Raw genomic sequence first — 15,057 nt, forward strand, 5'->3', positions numbered from 1 at the left:
GTGATCCCTGTCTGGGGATGGAGTCCTACATTGGGCTCCCTGCGAGGAGCCTGTTTTTCCCTTCTCCCTCTATCTCTCTGCCACTCGGTGTGTCTGGAAATGAATGAATGAATGAATGAATGAATGAATGAATTTAAAAAATCAATATATCTGGTGCGCCTGGCTGGCTCAGTTGGTAGAGTGGGTGACTCTTAATCTTGGGTTTCTAAGTTCAAGCCCATGTTGGTAGTAGAGTTTACTTAAAAAAATAAATAAGTACATCTGTGGCATTAATAAATGATATGTGACAGCTTGGATTTTCCATCATACCCACCAGAGTCTTTTCATGTAGAGACCAAAGTCAAGCCAGGAACGATTAGTAATTAATAACTGGAGTAATTAATAACTGAAGTAATCCAGTTATTAGTAAGTATCTGAATTGTGCCTGGGTGGCTCAGTCCATTAACCATCCAACTCTTGATTTTGGCTCAGGTCATGATCTCAGGGTCCTGGGATTGAGCCCCAAGTATGCCCACCATCTGCTTGTCTCCCTCTGCCCCTTCCCCTGCTTGCATGCGCATGCTGTCTCAAATAAACCTTTTTTTTTTTTTTTTAAGATTTTATTTATTTATTCATGATAGACATGGCGGGGGGGTGGGCTGCACAGAGACACAGGCAGAGGGAGAAGCAGGCTCTATGCGGGTAGCCCAACGCGGGACTCAATCCCGGGACTCCAGGATCACACCCTGGGCCAAAGATAGGCACTAAACCGCACTGCCCTCAAGTAAATCTTTTTTTAAAAAGTATCTGAAACTTTGATGTAATTTAGAAATACTTCATAATAATGTATTGTCTGGGAATACCATGGGTTTGTTGACATGAGAATATTGCATGGATTGGTATTGTGTATTAGTTTTGAAGTAAACCTGTATTTTTATTTATTTCTAGCACAGATTTGCGTTCCAATTATCTTCTTAATACTACAATTGCTGGTGTGGAAGAAGCAGATGTTGTCCTTCTGGTTGGTACAAATCCACGTTTTGAGGCACCACTATTTAATGCTAGAATTCGAAAGAGGTTAGTAATATTCAGGGATTTAAAAATGTTTATATAATAACTTGGCTTACATCCGAAAAGTTACTCTTTTAGTTAATTCCTAATAGTGTTCATGGGAATAAGACTCCAAAAGATAATTGGAGTGCAGCTTCTAACAGATCTGTTCCCTCCCTCTCCTCCTGCCAAACTTATTACTTTGTCTTCTTATTTTGAAGTAATTCAAGATGCACCAATTTTTCTATAATTTCTTTTATAATGATTTTCTTCCTGTCTAGGGTCCAGTCTCCGGTAACACATTGCAGTTAGTGTCATGACTCTTCAGTTTTCTTTTTTGACATTTTTTTTGTAGAGCACAGGCAATTGTTTTGTAGAATATCTCCATCTTTTCATATCTTAGAGACTCATGAATAGGTTGGCATAATTTATTGTTTATACTGTGACACTATTGAGAGTGAAAGGGGCAATTTTTTTTTTTTTAAGATTTTTATTTATTTAATCATGAGAGACACAGAGAGAGAGAGGCAGAGGGAGAAGCAGGCTCCATGCAGGACTCGATCCCAGAGCCCCAGCGTCTTGCCAAAGGCAAGACGCTGAGCCACCCAGGTGTCCCAAGGGGGAATTGTTAATACTGCAGGATACAGATAAAAACCAACACTATCTCAGAGAAACAGAATATATGGTCACCACATTTGTAACTAGTTTTAAAAGAGCTAGATCCATACTTCCCAAAGAGAATAAATATGAGTGATGTAGTTTATATTCATTAACTATATTTAAATTACCTGAATGGATAATTAGATAATTGACTCTGCTGTGTAAATGTAGCAAAATAAAAATTACATAACATTTATTCTAAAATGAAAGTTTTGGTAGCTCGATTAGGGTTAGCATTTTATTTTTTAAGATTTTATTTACTTATTCATGAGAGACAGAGAGAGAGATGCAGAGACAGGCCGAGGGAGAAGCGGACTCCCCACAAGGAGCCCGATGTGGGACTGAACCCCGGGATCACGCCCTGTGCCAAAGGCAGACGCTCAACTGCCAAGCCACCCAGGCGTCCCAAGGGTTCGCATTCTTACACAGCAAATTCACTGACTTGGTGTGGATTTTTACAACACTATTATTTTGAAAGGTACACAGTAATTTCTGTTTATTAAGGCTAAATGTTCTGTGACTGTTTTGTGCTTTTAACATTTGTAACATAAATAGATGTAGCCCCTAGCATTGATGAGACTGGTGACTATCCTAATTTAGTAATTTAGCTCTAAAAATTTTGTTGTTTTTATTTCAGCTGGCTTCACAATGACTTAAAAGTGGCCCTTATTGGCAGCCCAGTGGACCTCACTTACAGATATGACCATCTGGGAGATTCTCCCAAAATTCTTCAAGACATTGCTTTTGGTAGCCATCCATTCAATGAGGTACTCTTGAGTTACACATAACTACTTTTGTTGAGTTTTAAGTATTATTATTTTTAAAAGTTACTGTTTTTGTCATGATATGTGATTACAGCTCAAAATTAGAGCAATATAGAAAAGAAAATGGAAAAAAACATTACCCCACATTCCACCAATCCAAACAAGTATTGATGAAACATCATAATCATCTATTCGTGTATAGAGCAAGATGGATGAATAGATAGACAAAAATAAGATCATAACATACTAGGTATTTTTATATACCAGAGTTTAGGTTTACTTGAAATTATCAGAAAAGAAATTGAAGTAAGGGGCGCCCAGGTGGCTCGGTTTGTTGTCTTTGACTCTTGATCCCAGATCAGGTCATGATCTCAGGGTCATGAGTTCATGTTCCTCCAAGCTGAAGTGAAACTGAAACTTTGAAGTTAAAGGAAATCTTTCTTTACTGTGAGAGTTACTCTTTTTTTTTTTTTTAATTTTTTATAAGATTTTATTTATTTATTCACGAGAGACACAGAGAAAAAGAGAGAGAATGAGAGAGGCAGAGACATAGGCAGAGGGAGAAGCAGGCTCCATGCAGGGAGCCCGACATGGGACTTGATCCCAGGTCGCCAGGATCGGGCCCTAGGCTGAAGGCGGCGCTAAACCGCTGAGCCACCCGGGCTGCCCTGTGAGAGTTATTCTTAAATTTCACCAGTCCTTTTAATGACTTTTTCATTACCGAGTATTTTATTTATGTTCATTTCATTGTTTGGTATTTATAGGTTTTTATTTACTTTTCCAAGAGGGGCTCGTAAGTACACTATTCTTTGAGTTCTTGCTTGAGAATGTCTTTTTTATTCCTGAAGAAAGCTTTGGTAGAATACAAAGTCCTAGGGTCACACTTTTTTCTTCTGTGAACTTTATCTTATTTACTTATTTATTGGAAGATTTTATTTATTTATTCATGAGAGAGACACAGAGAGAGAGAGAGAGAGAAAGAGTAGAGACCTAGGCAGAGGGAGAAGCAGGCTCCCTGCTGGGAGCCCGATGTGGGGCTTGACCCCAGGACCCTGGGATCACGGCCAGGGCCAAAGGCAGATGCTCACCCACTGAGCCACCCGGGGGTGCCCCTTCTCTCTGAACTTTATAGATCTTGCCTTTTGTTACTGTGGAGAAGCCTGATGTCAGTCATATTTTCTTCCAACCCTGTCCTAATTTTGTTTTTACTATCTATATAATTTGTTTTGAACCCTTATACTGGGTTCTTTAGCTTTGAAATTTAATAATTTCAGAATATGTTTAATGGTGGTTCTCTGTCACTTTTTAATGGAACATGGCAGACCTTTCATTGTGAAAATTTGAGGGTTTTTTTATTTTAGTATTTGTGTATGGGTGATGGAATGCTGATTATTAAAATATGTAAGAGGTTTCTGTTTTTCATATAACAGTTCTAGAGGGTAGGCAGTTGGACAATGTCCAAGGATGTCCTCAAGGAAGGACAGTCCTTCCTGATTTACTGCCTCAGTGCCTTTGCTTATTCATGTGTGTTTGAGTGAGCTTCTCCTCATGGTTCTGAGATGGTGTAGCCTTAGATGTAATCAAGTGGTACAAAGCAGTTAAGCCCTATTTCTTTGTGTTTTTTTTTTTTTTTTAAGATTTTATTTATTTATTCATGATAGTCACACAGAGAGAGACAGAGAGGCAGAGACACAGGCAGAGGGAGAAGCAGGCTCCATGCTGGGAGCCCGACGTGGGATTCGATCCCAGGTCTCCAGGATCGCGCCCCGGGCCAAAGGCAGGTGCCAAACCGCTGCGCCACCCAGGGATCTATTTCTTTGTTTTTGAGTAGGAAAACCATTATGATTGCAGTGATCAAAAATATTTAAAAATACTTATTGAAAAGTATCCTTCTTGGGGCACCTGAGCAGCATAGTTGGTTAAGCAGCTGCCTGTGGTTCTGGTCATGATCCCAAGGTCAGGGATTGAGCCCCATGTCGGGCCCTCTGAGCCTGCTTCTCCCTCCCCTCTGCCTGGTGCTCTTCAATCTCAATCTCTCTCTCTCTGTGTCAAATAAATAAAATCTTAAAAAACAAGAAATAACAATAAAAAACTAACAGCAATATTGGATCCTCTCTTGTATCTTTTCTGTCATTTTTCTTTGTTCTTTTTCAGTTTGTTTCGTATGATTTCCTGTAACCTGCCTTTCTTGTCCCTGTATTTAAGGTCATATTTTATTTTGTTTTTTATTGTTTCTGGAATGGTGTACATTTCTCGTTTCTTTTCCAGTTCCTTTTTTTTTTAAGTGAGGAGTATGTTTTTCATTTTCTCTAGGGCTATTGAAAACTATTTCTCTGAACTATTCACATTTTCTTGGGAAATTCCCAAGGAGGACGTTTATTCTCCTCTGTAGTATGTAGGCATAATTCTCATGCTGATTCTTTGATTTGGGCCAGTTAATTCAGTGAGGGTGGATAGGAGAGTGAGCTCTGTAGTGTTTAGCTTTACTGTTAAGGTTTCCGCTTTCCGTCCTCCACTAAATCCACAAAGTTTTTCTTTGCTTTTGGGATGTATTATTCCCCCTCAGGTTTTGGCAGTCAGGAAGTTACTGTAGTTTAAAGCAGAACCTTTAGGTATTCTGTGTTGTAGTTCGGTGTTCATTGCTTTCCCTACATCTTCTTCCTTGTCTAGAGCATGGTGAGCCGATAGAAGACTGTATACATGATATACTGGAGTGTGACTTTTTCTGTTAGTACCAACTGAATCTCTGTTGGGACATTGCCCAGTTTTTCTGGAACATACTCATAAATCTGACCAAAGGATATCTGGGAAATGCTTTAATTCCCAGTACTTACTTTTAGAAAATTTATTTTATCTAGTAACTCATTTCACAGTAGCATTAGCGAGATATTTTTGGTTAAATCTTGTTGTATATATATGTCTGTATGTTGACTAGTAAAAATCAAAGACATTCCACATTAAAACTGAAACTTGGGACAACATAGTGTAGATACAAATTTAAAAAATTTTTTTTTAATCGAAGTTTTTTTTTTTAAATAGGTATTAAATGAAGCTAAAAAACCAATGGTGGTTTTAGGCAGTTCTGCACTCCAAAGAAATGATGGGGCAGCAATTCTTGCAGCTGTTTCCAGCATTGCTCAAAAGATTCGGATGAGTAGTGGTGTTACTGGTGATTGGAAAGTTATGAATATCCTTCATAGGTATGTTGAGTAATTGTTGTACATACTGTAAGATTCAAGTAATTTTGTGTACGTGCTTTACTGTTATACTGTCATATTTAGATTTACAAACATTTTTAGCAATGTCTCAGTAGCAGATGCGAAAGAGATAATTTTATTTTCCTTGTGAGAAGAACCCAAGATAATAAATAGTATTTAAAATATTTGAGGGGTATCTGGGTGGTTCAGTTGGTTAAGCATCTGCCTTTGGTTTAGGTTGTAATCCCGGGGCCTGAGATCAAGCCCCATGTTGGGCTCTCTGGTCAGCAGGGAATCTGCTTCTCCCTCTGCCCCGCCCCCCCCCCCCCCCCACGTGCAGGTGCGTGTACACGTGCATCCTCTCTCTCTCTCAAATAAATATAATCTTTAAAAAAGTATTTGAAATAGCAATGCTGAGAAAATCTTGAAAATATGTATATTAGCATACCTTAATTCAAAAATTGCAACAAGCCCTCTGGCTTTGATTAAATGATAAAAATGTAGGCTAACTTGAGAATTCATTGTAAGGGAAGTCTTTTTCTGACTTTATTAATAATAAACATTTGGAACACCTGGGTGGCTTGGTTGGATTAACATCTGACTCTTTTGGGTCAGGTTATAATCTCAGGGGTCGTGAGATGAAGTTCTGAGTTGCACTCTGCTTGAGATCTTCCCCCCACCACCCTGCTGCCCCTCACCACTTGTCAAAAATACATAGTAATACACATGTATTTTAGGAAGTTGGAAAGAGAAAAAAGAATGTGAAAGTGGAAATTATTCTCCTACAGATTATAGATAATTACTATTGCTACTTCCTTCTGGTTCTCTTTTTCCTGTGTAAATATTCTTTAGTTATATAGTTGAAATCATGCTCTGTAAACAGTTTTGTGTTCTGATTTTGATTAGTTTTCATTACCAGATAAAATTTCTTCCTGTAATTGAAAATTTCTTGAAAATGTAAACTTTAATGGCTGTTCATTTATTTTTAAGATTTTATTTATTCATTCATGAGAGAGAGAGGCAGAGACACAGGCAGAGGGAGAAGCAGGCTCCCCATAAGGAGCCCAATGCAGCACTCCATCCTAGACCTCGGGATCACGCCCTGAGTCAAAGGCAAATGTTCAGTCGCTGCCCAGGTATCCCTAATGGCTATTTAATATCATGAATACGTATAATATCTTAGCCACTTCATTTTTTGTTAACATGTAGATCGATGCTAGGTTTTAAACTATAAATAATGCAGTGATACACATATACCTATGAACTTTAGATTATTTTCTTACAGTGGATTTCTAAAAGGAGCTCTTAGGGCAAAAGGATAAACATTTTTTTAAAATATTTTATTTAAATTCGGGATCCCTGGGTGGCGCAGCGGTTTAGCACCTGCTTTTGGCCCAGGGCACGATCCTGGAGACCCGGGATCGAGTCCCATGTCGGGCTCCCAGTGCATGGAGCCTGCTTCTCCCTCTGCGTATGTCTCTGCCTCTCTCTCTCTCTCTCTCTCTCTCTCTCTCTCTCTGTGTGACTATCATAAATAAGTAAAAATTTAAAAAATATATTTTTTTTATTTAAATTCATTTTGCCAACATGTTACACCCAGTGCTCATCCCATCAAGTGCCCTCCTTAATGCCTATCACCCAGTTATCCCATCCCCCACCCACTTGTAACCCTTTGTTTCCAGAGTTAGTCTCTCATGGTTTATCTTCCTCTCTAATTTTTCCCCATTTAGGGAAAAGGAGGAGTTTCCCTCCTTTTCCTTTTAGTTCCTCTCACTATTTATTATATTCCACATAAGAGTGAAACCAAATGATAATTGTCTTTCTCTGATTGACTTATTTTACTCAGCATTATACCTTCCAGTTCCATTTACATCGAAGCAAGTGGTAGGTATTCATTCTTTCTGATGGCTGAGTAATATTCTATTGTATCTTCTTTAGGATAAACATTTCTTTTTTTTTTTTTTTTAAGATTTTATTTATTTATTCATGAGAGACACAGAAAGAGAAGCAGTGACACAGGCGGAGGGGAGAGAAGCAGGCTTCATGCAAGGAGCCTAGTGTGGGACTTGATCTCGTGATCTGGGATCAGGCCTGAGCCAAAGGCAGACGCTCAACCGCTGAGCCACCCAGGAGTCCCTACGATAAGCATTTCTGAGGCTCTTAATGCATATTTCCAATTTGTTTTAGAAATGTAACAGTTTTACCTTAATAGATGAAGTTTCCCATTTTGCATAATCCTTTCTACTTTAAGTATTATTTTTCAAATTTGTTTGAGGATTGAGGCTAAAAGCTTTTAAACATGATAGGCAAATTTTTCAAATTTAAAGTGAATATACATTCTTAAGCATTAATTTCAATGTTTTATTTCTTTTTTTTTTTTTTTTAAGGTTTTACTTATTCACGAGAGACAGAGGCAGAGAAATAGAAGGAGAAGCAGGCTCCACCCACAGGGAGCCTGATGTGGGACTGAATCCCAGGACCCCAGGATCATGACCCGAGCCAAAGGCAGACGCTCAACCACTGAGCCACCCAGGCGCCCCATTCTCTTTGGTTTAGTTTGGCATTGTAGATCATCATGTAAACATTTTTTAAAACTTTGTATTTTCAGCGTGCTTGGGTGACTCAGTCAGTTAAGTGTCTGCCTTTGGCTCAGTTCATAATCCCAGGGCCCTCAGATTGAGCCCAGTGTCTGGCTCTCTGCTCAGCAGCGGTCTGCTTCTCTCTCTCTCTCACTCTCTCTCTCTCTCTCTGAAATAAATCTTAAAAAAAAAAACCTTAATATTTTTTAGATAGAGTTTATTTGTATTAATTACTTCTGGATCCTTTCTAGCCACAATTTTTACTTATTTTTAGTTCACTTTTGCATCTGTGACTTTTATTTATGCAGTTCTGTTTTTCTGAATGAGTACCAAAATTAGTAACTTTTTTTTTTTAAAGATTTTATTTATTTATTCATGAGAGAGAGAGGCAGAGATACAGGCAGAGGGAGAAGCAGGCTCCATGCAGGGAGCCTGACATGGTACTCGATCTGGGACTCCAGGATCATGTCCTGAGCCAAAGGCAGGCGCCAAACCGCAGAGCCACCCAGGGATCCCCAAAATTAGTAACTTTTAAAAAAAATTCCCAGATGTCTAACATTGTATTTCTGGTTCCTTCTCACAAATGACTACTTGGGTATAAAGATGACAGTCTTTTTTCCTTTAATACTAAGTATTTTTTCACCTTTTCTTTCATGTAATGTTTTAGAAGGGATCTAATGTAACCTCAGTTTTGTCACTGAGAATGACTGGACTTTGTAGATGTAAGTGTGTTAGTCTGCTCACCCTTTCGGTTCCTTATTTTTGATGTTAAAAAAAAATTCTAGGGCAGCCCAAGTGGCTCAGCGATTTAGCGCTGCCTTCGGCCCAGGGCGTGATCCTGAGTCCCGGGATTGGGTCCCACGTCGGGCACCATGCATGGAGCCTGCTTCTCCCTCTGCCTGTGTCTCTGCTTCTTTCTCTCTCTGCCTGCCTCTTATGAATAAATAAATAGAATCTTTAAAAAAATTAAAAATAAAAAAATTCTACCAGTATATAAGTAGGTGACACTCAGATGTGTCATTACCTGTGCCTGGGAATATCATAGCTACTCCCCATCATCAAATTGAAATAGTTTAATTTTGCTTTTGAGCTCAGAAAAAGGTTATTGGTTTACTTTTACTTAGTTAATGGATCTCATGCAGAAGCTTTTGTTATGCATTGATGGCCTTCAGACTTTTGGCTCTTTTCTCTCATAATTTTCTCATTCTTTGCATTTATAGAAAATTTCTTAACTTTTTTTCCATCATTTTGTGAGTTTTCATTCTGGAGAGCACTATAATTTTTATTAATCTTGTTTTTCTTTTTTTTTTAAAGATTTTATAAGATTTCCTTTTTATGAAAGTTTATTAGGGCACATCTTTTTTTTTTTTTTTTTAAGATTTTATTTACTCATTTACTTGAGAGAGAGCACACAGAAGAGAGAGAAGCAGAGAGAGACAGATAAGTAGACTCCTCACTGAGCGTGTAGTTCCACTCAGGGCTCCCATCCTACAACCCCGAGGCCATTACCTGAGCCGAAACTGAGAGTCGGATGCTCAACCAGCTGAGCCCCAGGTGCCCCAGGATGTATCTTCTGTTGTAAAGACAAACTTAAGCTTACTCAGTTTGCTTTCCAGGATGAGGTGGACTCTCATAAGTTAATGTGAGTCTCTGTCCACATCTTTGAAAGAGATATATCAAGACTTACACTGAGGGAAATTAAGGAAAAACTATTAGGGGCAGAGGGATTAGTTTTGAAATAGGGAAGTATGAGTCCTCCAACTTTGTTTACTTTTATGATAGGTTTGGCTATTCCATATGCTTGTCAGTTTCTATAAAGTATTCGGCTATGATTTTTTATAAGGATTGCACTGAATTTGTAAGGTCAGCTGGGGAGTATTGCCATCTTAACAGTATTGAGTCCTCTAATCCATGAACATGTCTTTAATTTCTTTCAACATTGTTTTTTTTTGTTTTTTTTTTTTAAGATTTTATTTATTCATGAGAGACACATAAAGAGAGAGAGGCAGAGACACAGAGGGAGAAGCAGGCCCTATGCAGGGAGCCTGACGTGGTACTCGATCCCGGGTCCCCAGGATCACACCCTGGTCCAAAGGTGGCGCTAAACCGCTGAGCCACCCAGGCTGCCCTCAACGTTGTTTTGTAGTTTTCATTACATAAATCTTACATTTATTGTTAAGTTTTTTAAGAGCATTTTATGCTTTTGATGTTATCCAATCAGAGTTTGACAGAGTAGTAGCAACTAATAGGAGTTGGTTTGAGCTGCCCTCCTCCCCTAACAAATAGGTAAAACAACAACTTGCTTTATATACAGTAAGGTCCTCACAATGGCCATTTCTAGAAAGAAAGTTAGCGATAACAAACTAGATCACATTCCCAGTTGTTCAGAGTATAGTTATTCCAGACCTCTTTTTTAAAGGATTATTTTCTGCTTATAAGATTTTATCGTTTTCTCCAAGTTACAGTTTTATGACTGATGTTTGAATTTCTCCCTTTTTGGTTTTCAAAATCATCTTGACTTTTTTCTGGTGTTTTTGGCTTATTGTGTGCTTTATATCTTGTCATATTGAGTAAGAATCAATTTAGGACAATTTCAATTGGCATAAAGTTTCCAGAATTATTTTATTAACTAGTATCTCATAAAGTTGGGTGCCTGAGTGGCTCAGTTGTTTCGTATCTGACTCTTAATTTTAGCTCAGGTCATGATCTCAGGGTCATGAGATGAGCCCTGTATCAGGCTCTGTGCTGGGCATGGAACCTGCTTAGGATTCTTCCTCTCCCTGTCCCTCTGCTGTTTCTGCTGCATTTCCCTCCCCTTAAAAAATAAAATAAAATAGGGATCCCTGGGAGGCTCAGTGGTTTGGCGCCTGCCTTTGGCCCAGGGCGCGATCCTGGAGTCCCAGGATCCAGTCCCAGGATCCAGTCCTGCGTCGGGCTCCCGGCATGGAGCCTGCTTCTCCCTCTGCTTGTGTCTCTGCCCCCCCCCACCTCTCTATCATGAATAAATAAATCTTTAAAAACAAATAAATAAAATAAAATAGAATAGAATAAAATAAAATATATCTCATGGAGACAGTGTTCTAAGCATCTTGTTTCTTTGTTTGCTGTTCTTAAAACAGTAAAATATTGCTATTTCTGGTTTTGACATCTATTTTATAATGGGTTAAGAAGATGAGGGAAAGCCTTTGTCAGCATTGAATAGAAAAAGGATTAAGTATCATTTCAAAAATCACTAATTTTTTGTAATGATAACACTGCAGGTATGCTAAAAATCTGTAATTGTTTTACAGGATTGCAAGCCAAGTAGCTGCTTTGGACCTTGGCTATAAACCCGGGGTGGAAGCAATTCGTAAGAACCCTCCCAAAGTGCTATTTCTCCTGGGAGCAGATGGAGGTTGTATCACTCGACAGGATTTGCCAAAGGATTGTTTCATTATTTATCAAGGTAAGTAACATCTGTGACACAGAAACAGAAGAGAATCCAATGTTGTGTAGATTAGAAACTGTATGACAATATATTTAGTGGATTGAATATTTTCCATTCAAGAATTTTAGACACATACCCCCCAATATTTTTTTAAATGCAGATTATAGGTTTTATAAGTTATGTAATTGATACTGTTATTAAGAATTTATTACCTGGTCAGGCACCTGGGTGGTTTAGTCAGTTAAGCATCTGCCTTCCACTCAGGTCATAATCCCAGAGTCCTGACATCAAGCCCTGCACTGGGCTTCCTGCTCAGGGAAGAGCTTGCTTCTCCCTGTCCCCATTCATTCGTTTTCTCTCTCTCTCTCTCTCTCTCTCAAATAAATAAAATCTTAATAAAAAAAAGAATTACTACCTAATGATACTTAATAATAAAGAATTAGAAGAAATCTAAATGCCTCAGCAACAAGAATGGTTAAATTATGGTTTGTTTATATAATCAAGTATTATATAACATTAAATTTCAGCTTTTCAAAGAATATTTAGCATTATTATGTAAGCAGGAAACATTTTTTTTTATTTTTTTTTTTTTAGCAGGAAACATTTTTACATAAATATTTAAAAATTAAAAAAATCGTGAGTGCTGAGTTATAGGGCATTTAATGAAGTATATTTGACAGTACTTTGTTTTATTTTTTTTTAATTTTATTTATTCATGAGAGACACAGAGGCAGAGACATAGGCAGAGGGATAAGCAGGCTCCCCATGGGGAGGATGTGGGACTTGATCCTGGACACCAGAATCATGACCTGAGCTAAAGGCAGATACTCAACCATAGAGCCACAGAGGTGCCCCAGTACTTTGTTTTGTGTTTGACTCATTTTCTTGAACAATCAAGTTTCCCTGGAACAAATGGAGTTCAGAGTATTCTTGGATATTTTACAGAAAAAAAGTATTATATAATTCTCCATTTCATTTCACACAAACACCATAAATTTATAATAGGCTTTTTATTGCCATGGCACATAAGGAGCGTTATATAATACTCTGTATCTTTAGTTTGACAAAGCAAATGTATAAATTATATCCAGTTCCTAGTCCTATCCAGAAATAATCATTGATGATGGCTTTAGAAATGTATGCTTCATGGGCAGTCTGGGTGGCTCAGCAGTTTAGCGCTGCCTTCAGCCCAGGGCCTGATCCTGGAGACCCGGAATCAAGTCCCACGTCAGGCTCCCTGCATGGAGCCTGCTTCTCCCTCTGCCTGTGTCTCTGCCTCTCTCTCTCTCTCTCTCTGTCTCTCACATAAATAAATAAATTAAATCTTTAAAAAAAAGAAAAATGTATGCTTCATATATTTTTCTATGTATATGTGGAAATGTATACAAATGAGATGAGACTTCATATATTGTTTTATAACTTTCTTTCATTTAACTCCAGATTTTTTTCCTTCTAATAGTTTTTGTTAAACTATTAAAATTCTCATTATACTATTTCAGTCATATTGTTTTCTATAATATCCCGTTTATATTCTTTTCAGTATTATCACTGTCATTCCTGTTCTACATTTTTTGTTCCTTTACCATTTCAGTCTATTTAATCAAATTTCACTAACAGCTGAGTATTTCTACTTTGTAATCATCAAAAGAAATAATATACCTAGTCGCCCATGATTATATATGATATTCTACATATTGCTGTATTTACAAAAAATCGTCTGAGAAGATACATAGCAAATTTTTATCAGTAATTTTCTTTGGGAAGGAAGTTGAATTGTGGGTAAAGTGGCCTTTTTTCCCAAAAAAAAAAAAAAAACAACCAACTTTTTTTTTTTTTTTTTTTTTTTTTTTAAGATTTTATTTATTTATTCATGAGAGACACTGAGAGAGGCAGAGACATAGAAGGAGAAGCAGGCTCCTTGCAGGGAGCTCGATGCAGGACTCGATCCCTGGACCAGGATCATACCCTGAGCTGAAGGCAGACATTCAACCACTGAGCCACCTAGGCATCCCCCAAAACTTTTGTATTGTTTTATATATTGTAATTTTGTAAACACTTCTTTTTTTTTTTTAAGATTTATTTATTTATTTATTCATGATAGATACAGAGAGAGAGAGAGAGAGGCAGAGGGAGAAGCAGGCTCCATGCCGGGAGCCCAATGTGGGACTCGATCCCAGGACTCCGGGATCACACCCTGGGCCAAAGGCAGGCGCCAAACCACTGAGCCACCCAGGGATCCCCTTGTAAACACTTCTGTAATACTTAATGGATTTATCTTTATTCTTTTTAAGGATTTTATTTATTTGAGAGAGAAAGCTAGAGAGTACACGAGCAGGGGGAGGGGCAGAAGCAGAGGAAGAAGGAGACTCCCTGCTGAGCAGGGAGCCTAATGTGGAAATCAGATCTCAGGACCCTGGGATCATGACCTAAGCTGAAGGCAGAGGCTTAACCCGACTGAGCTACCCAGGAGCCCTCTTAATGGGATTTTAAAAGGATCTTTCCTATGTTCATGTATAATACCTAATCAATTTTTTGCCAAAATATGGCTTGCCACTTTCCATCTTTTCACAGGACATCATGGTGACGTTGGTGCTCCTATAGCTGATGTTATTCTCCCAGGCGCTGCTTATACGGAGAAATCTGCTACCTATGTCAATACTGAGGGCCGAGCTCAGCAGACTAAAGTAGCAGTGACACCTCCTGGCTTGGCAAGAGAAGACTGGAAAATTCTAAGAGCCCTCTCTGAGGTATTTGTTCTTAGTGATGCTGCTAATAGGATGTTTCACTTGTTAGCTTGTCAAAATGATTTTCAGAGTCAAGAGGATGCAAATCTGATGTGCAGAAATGATTGAATAATCTCCGTAGGACAAATGTATTCAGAAAATGGGTGTTTGATATTGATGTTTTTATCTTTTGGCTTGTTTTGCCTAAAAATACTTAACTCTTTATTTAACTCTTTTTATTATAAAGAGAAAGCATAGATTTAAAATAATGCACAATTGTCTGTAAACTTTGTATATGATCAATATCAGGTTAGCAAAAGCATTCAAGTTTAGTATAGCATTATCTCTCTCTTTTTTTTTTTTTAAGATTTTATGTATTTATTCATGAGAGAGACAGAGAGAGGTGGAGACATAGGCAGAGGGAGAAGCATGCTCCCTGTGGGAAGCCTGATGTGGGACTTGATCCCAGAACCCTGGGATCACTCCCTGAGCAGAAGGCAGATGCTCAACCACTGAGCCACTCAGGTGTCCTGCATTATCTCTTTAATCATTTATTTCATACTTAGTCTAATTTCTAAAGAGAAATTACTATGTACTGATAGCTGTTTATGAATTAGAATTTTTGACATTTGTGTTCTCCACTTAACCACTTAATGTACATGCTAATGGACACTGATA

At 38.1% G+C, this 15,057-nt stretch overlaps 1 protein-coding gene across 3 annotated transcripts in view; it reads left to right on the forward strand.

Annotated features, from left to right (window-relative positions):
- NDUFS1 (NADH:ubiquinone oxidoreductase core subunit S1) overlaps positions 1-15,057 on the forward strand; it is a 32,999-nt gene that overhangs the window by 13,153 nt on the left and 4,789 nt on the right. For all 3 annotated transcript variants that reach the window (XM_072813270.1, XM_072813271.1, XM_072813272.1), the window contains 5 exons: positions 928-1,056; positions 2,327-2,456; positions 5,493-5,653; positions 11,520-11,674; positions 14,228-14,403. In XM_072813270.1, coding sequence (XP_072669371.1) covers positions 928-1,056; positions 2,327-2,456; positions 5,493-5,653; positions 11,520-11,674; positions 14,228-14,403 — 751 coding nt within the window. The remainder of the gene's footprint in view (positions 1-927; positions 1,057-2,326; positions 2,457-5,492; positions 5,654-11,519; positions 11,675-14,227; positions 14,404-15,057) is intronic.

The sequence above is a fragment of the Canis lupus genome, chromosome 36 (genome assembly GCF_048164855.1).
Source record: "Canis lupus baileyi chromosome 36, mCanLup2.hap1, whole genome shotgun sequence".
In the NCBI taxonomy this organism is placed as follows: Eukaryota; Metazoa; Chordata; class Mammalia; order Carnivora; family Canidae; genus Canis; species Canis lupus.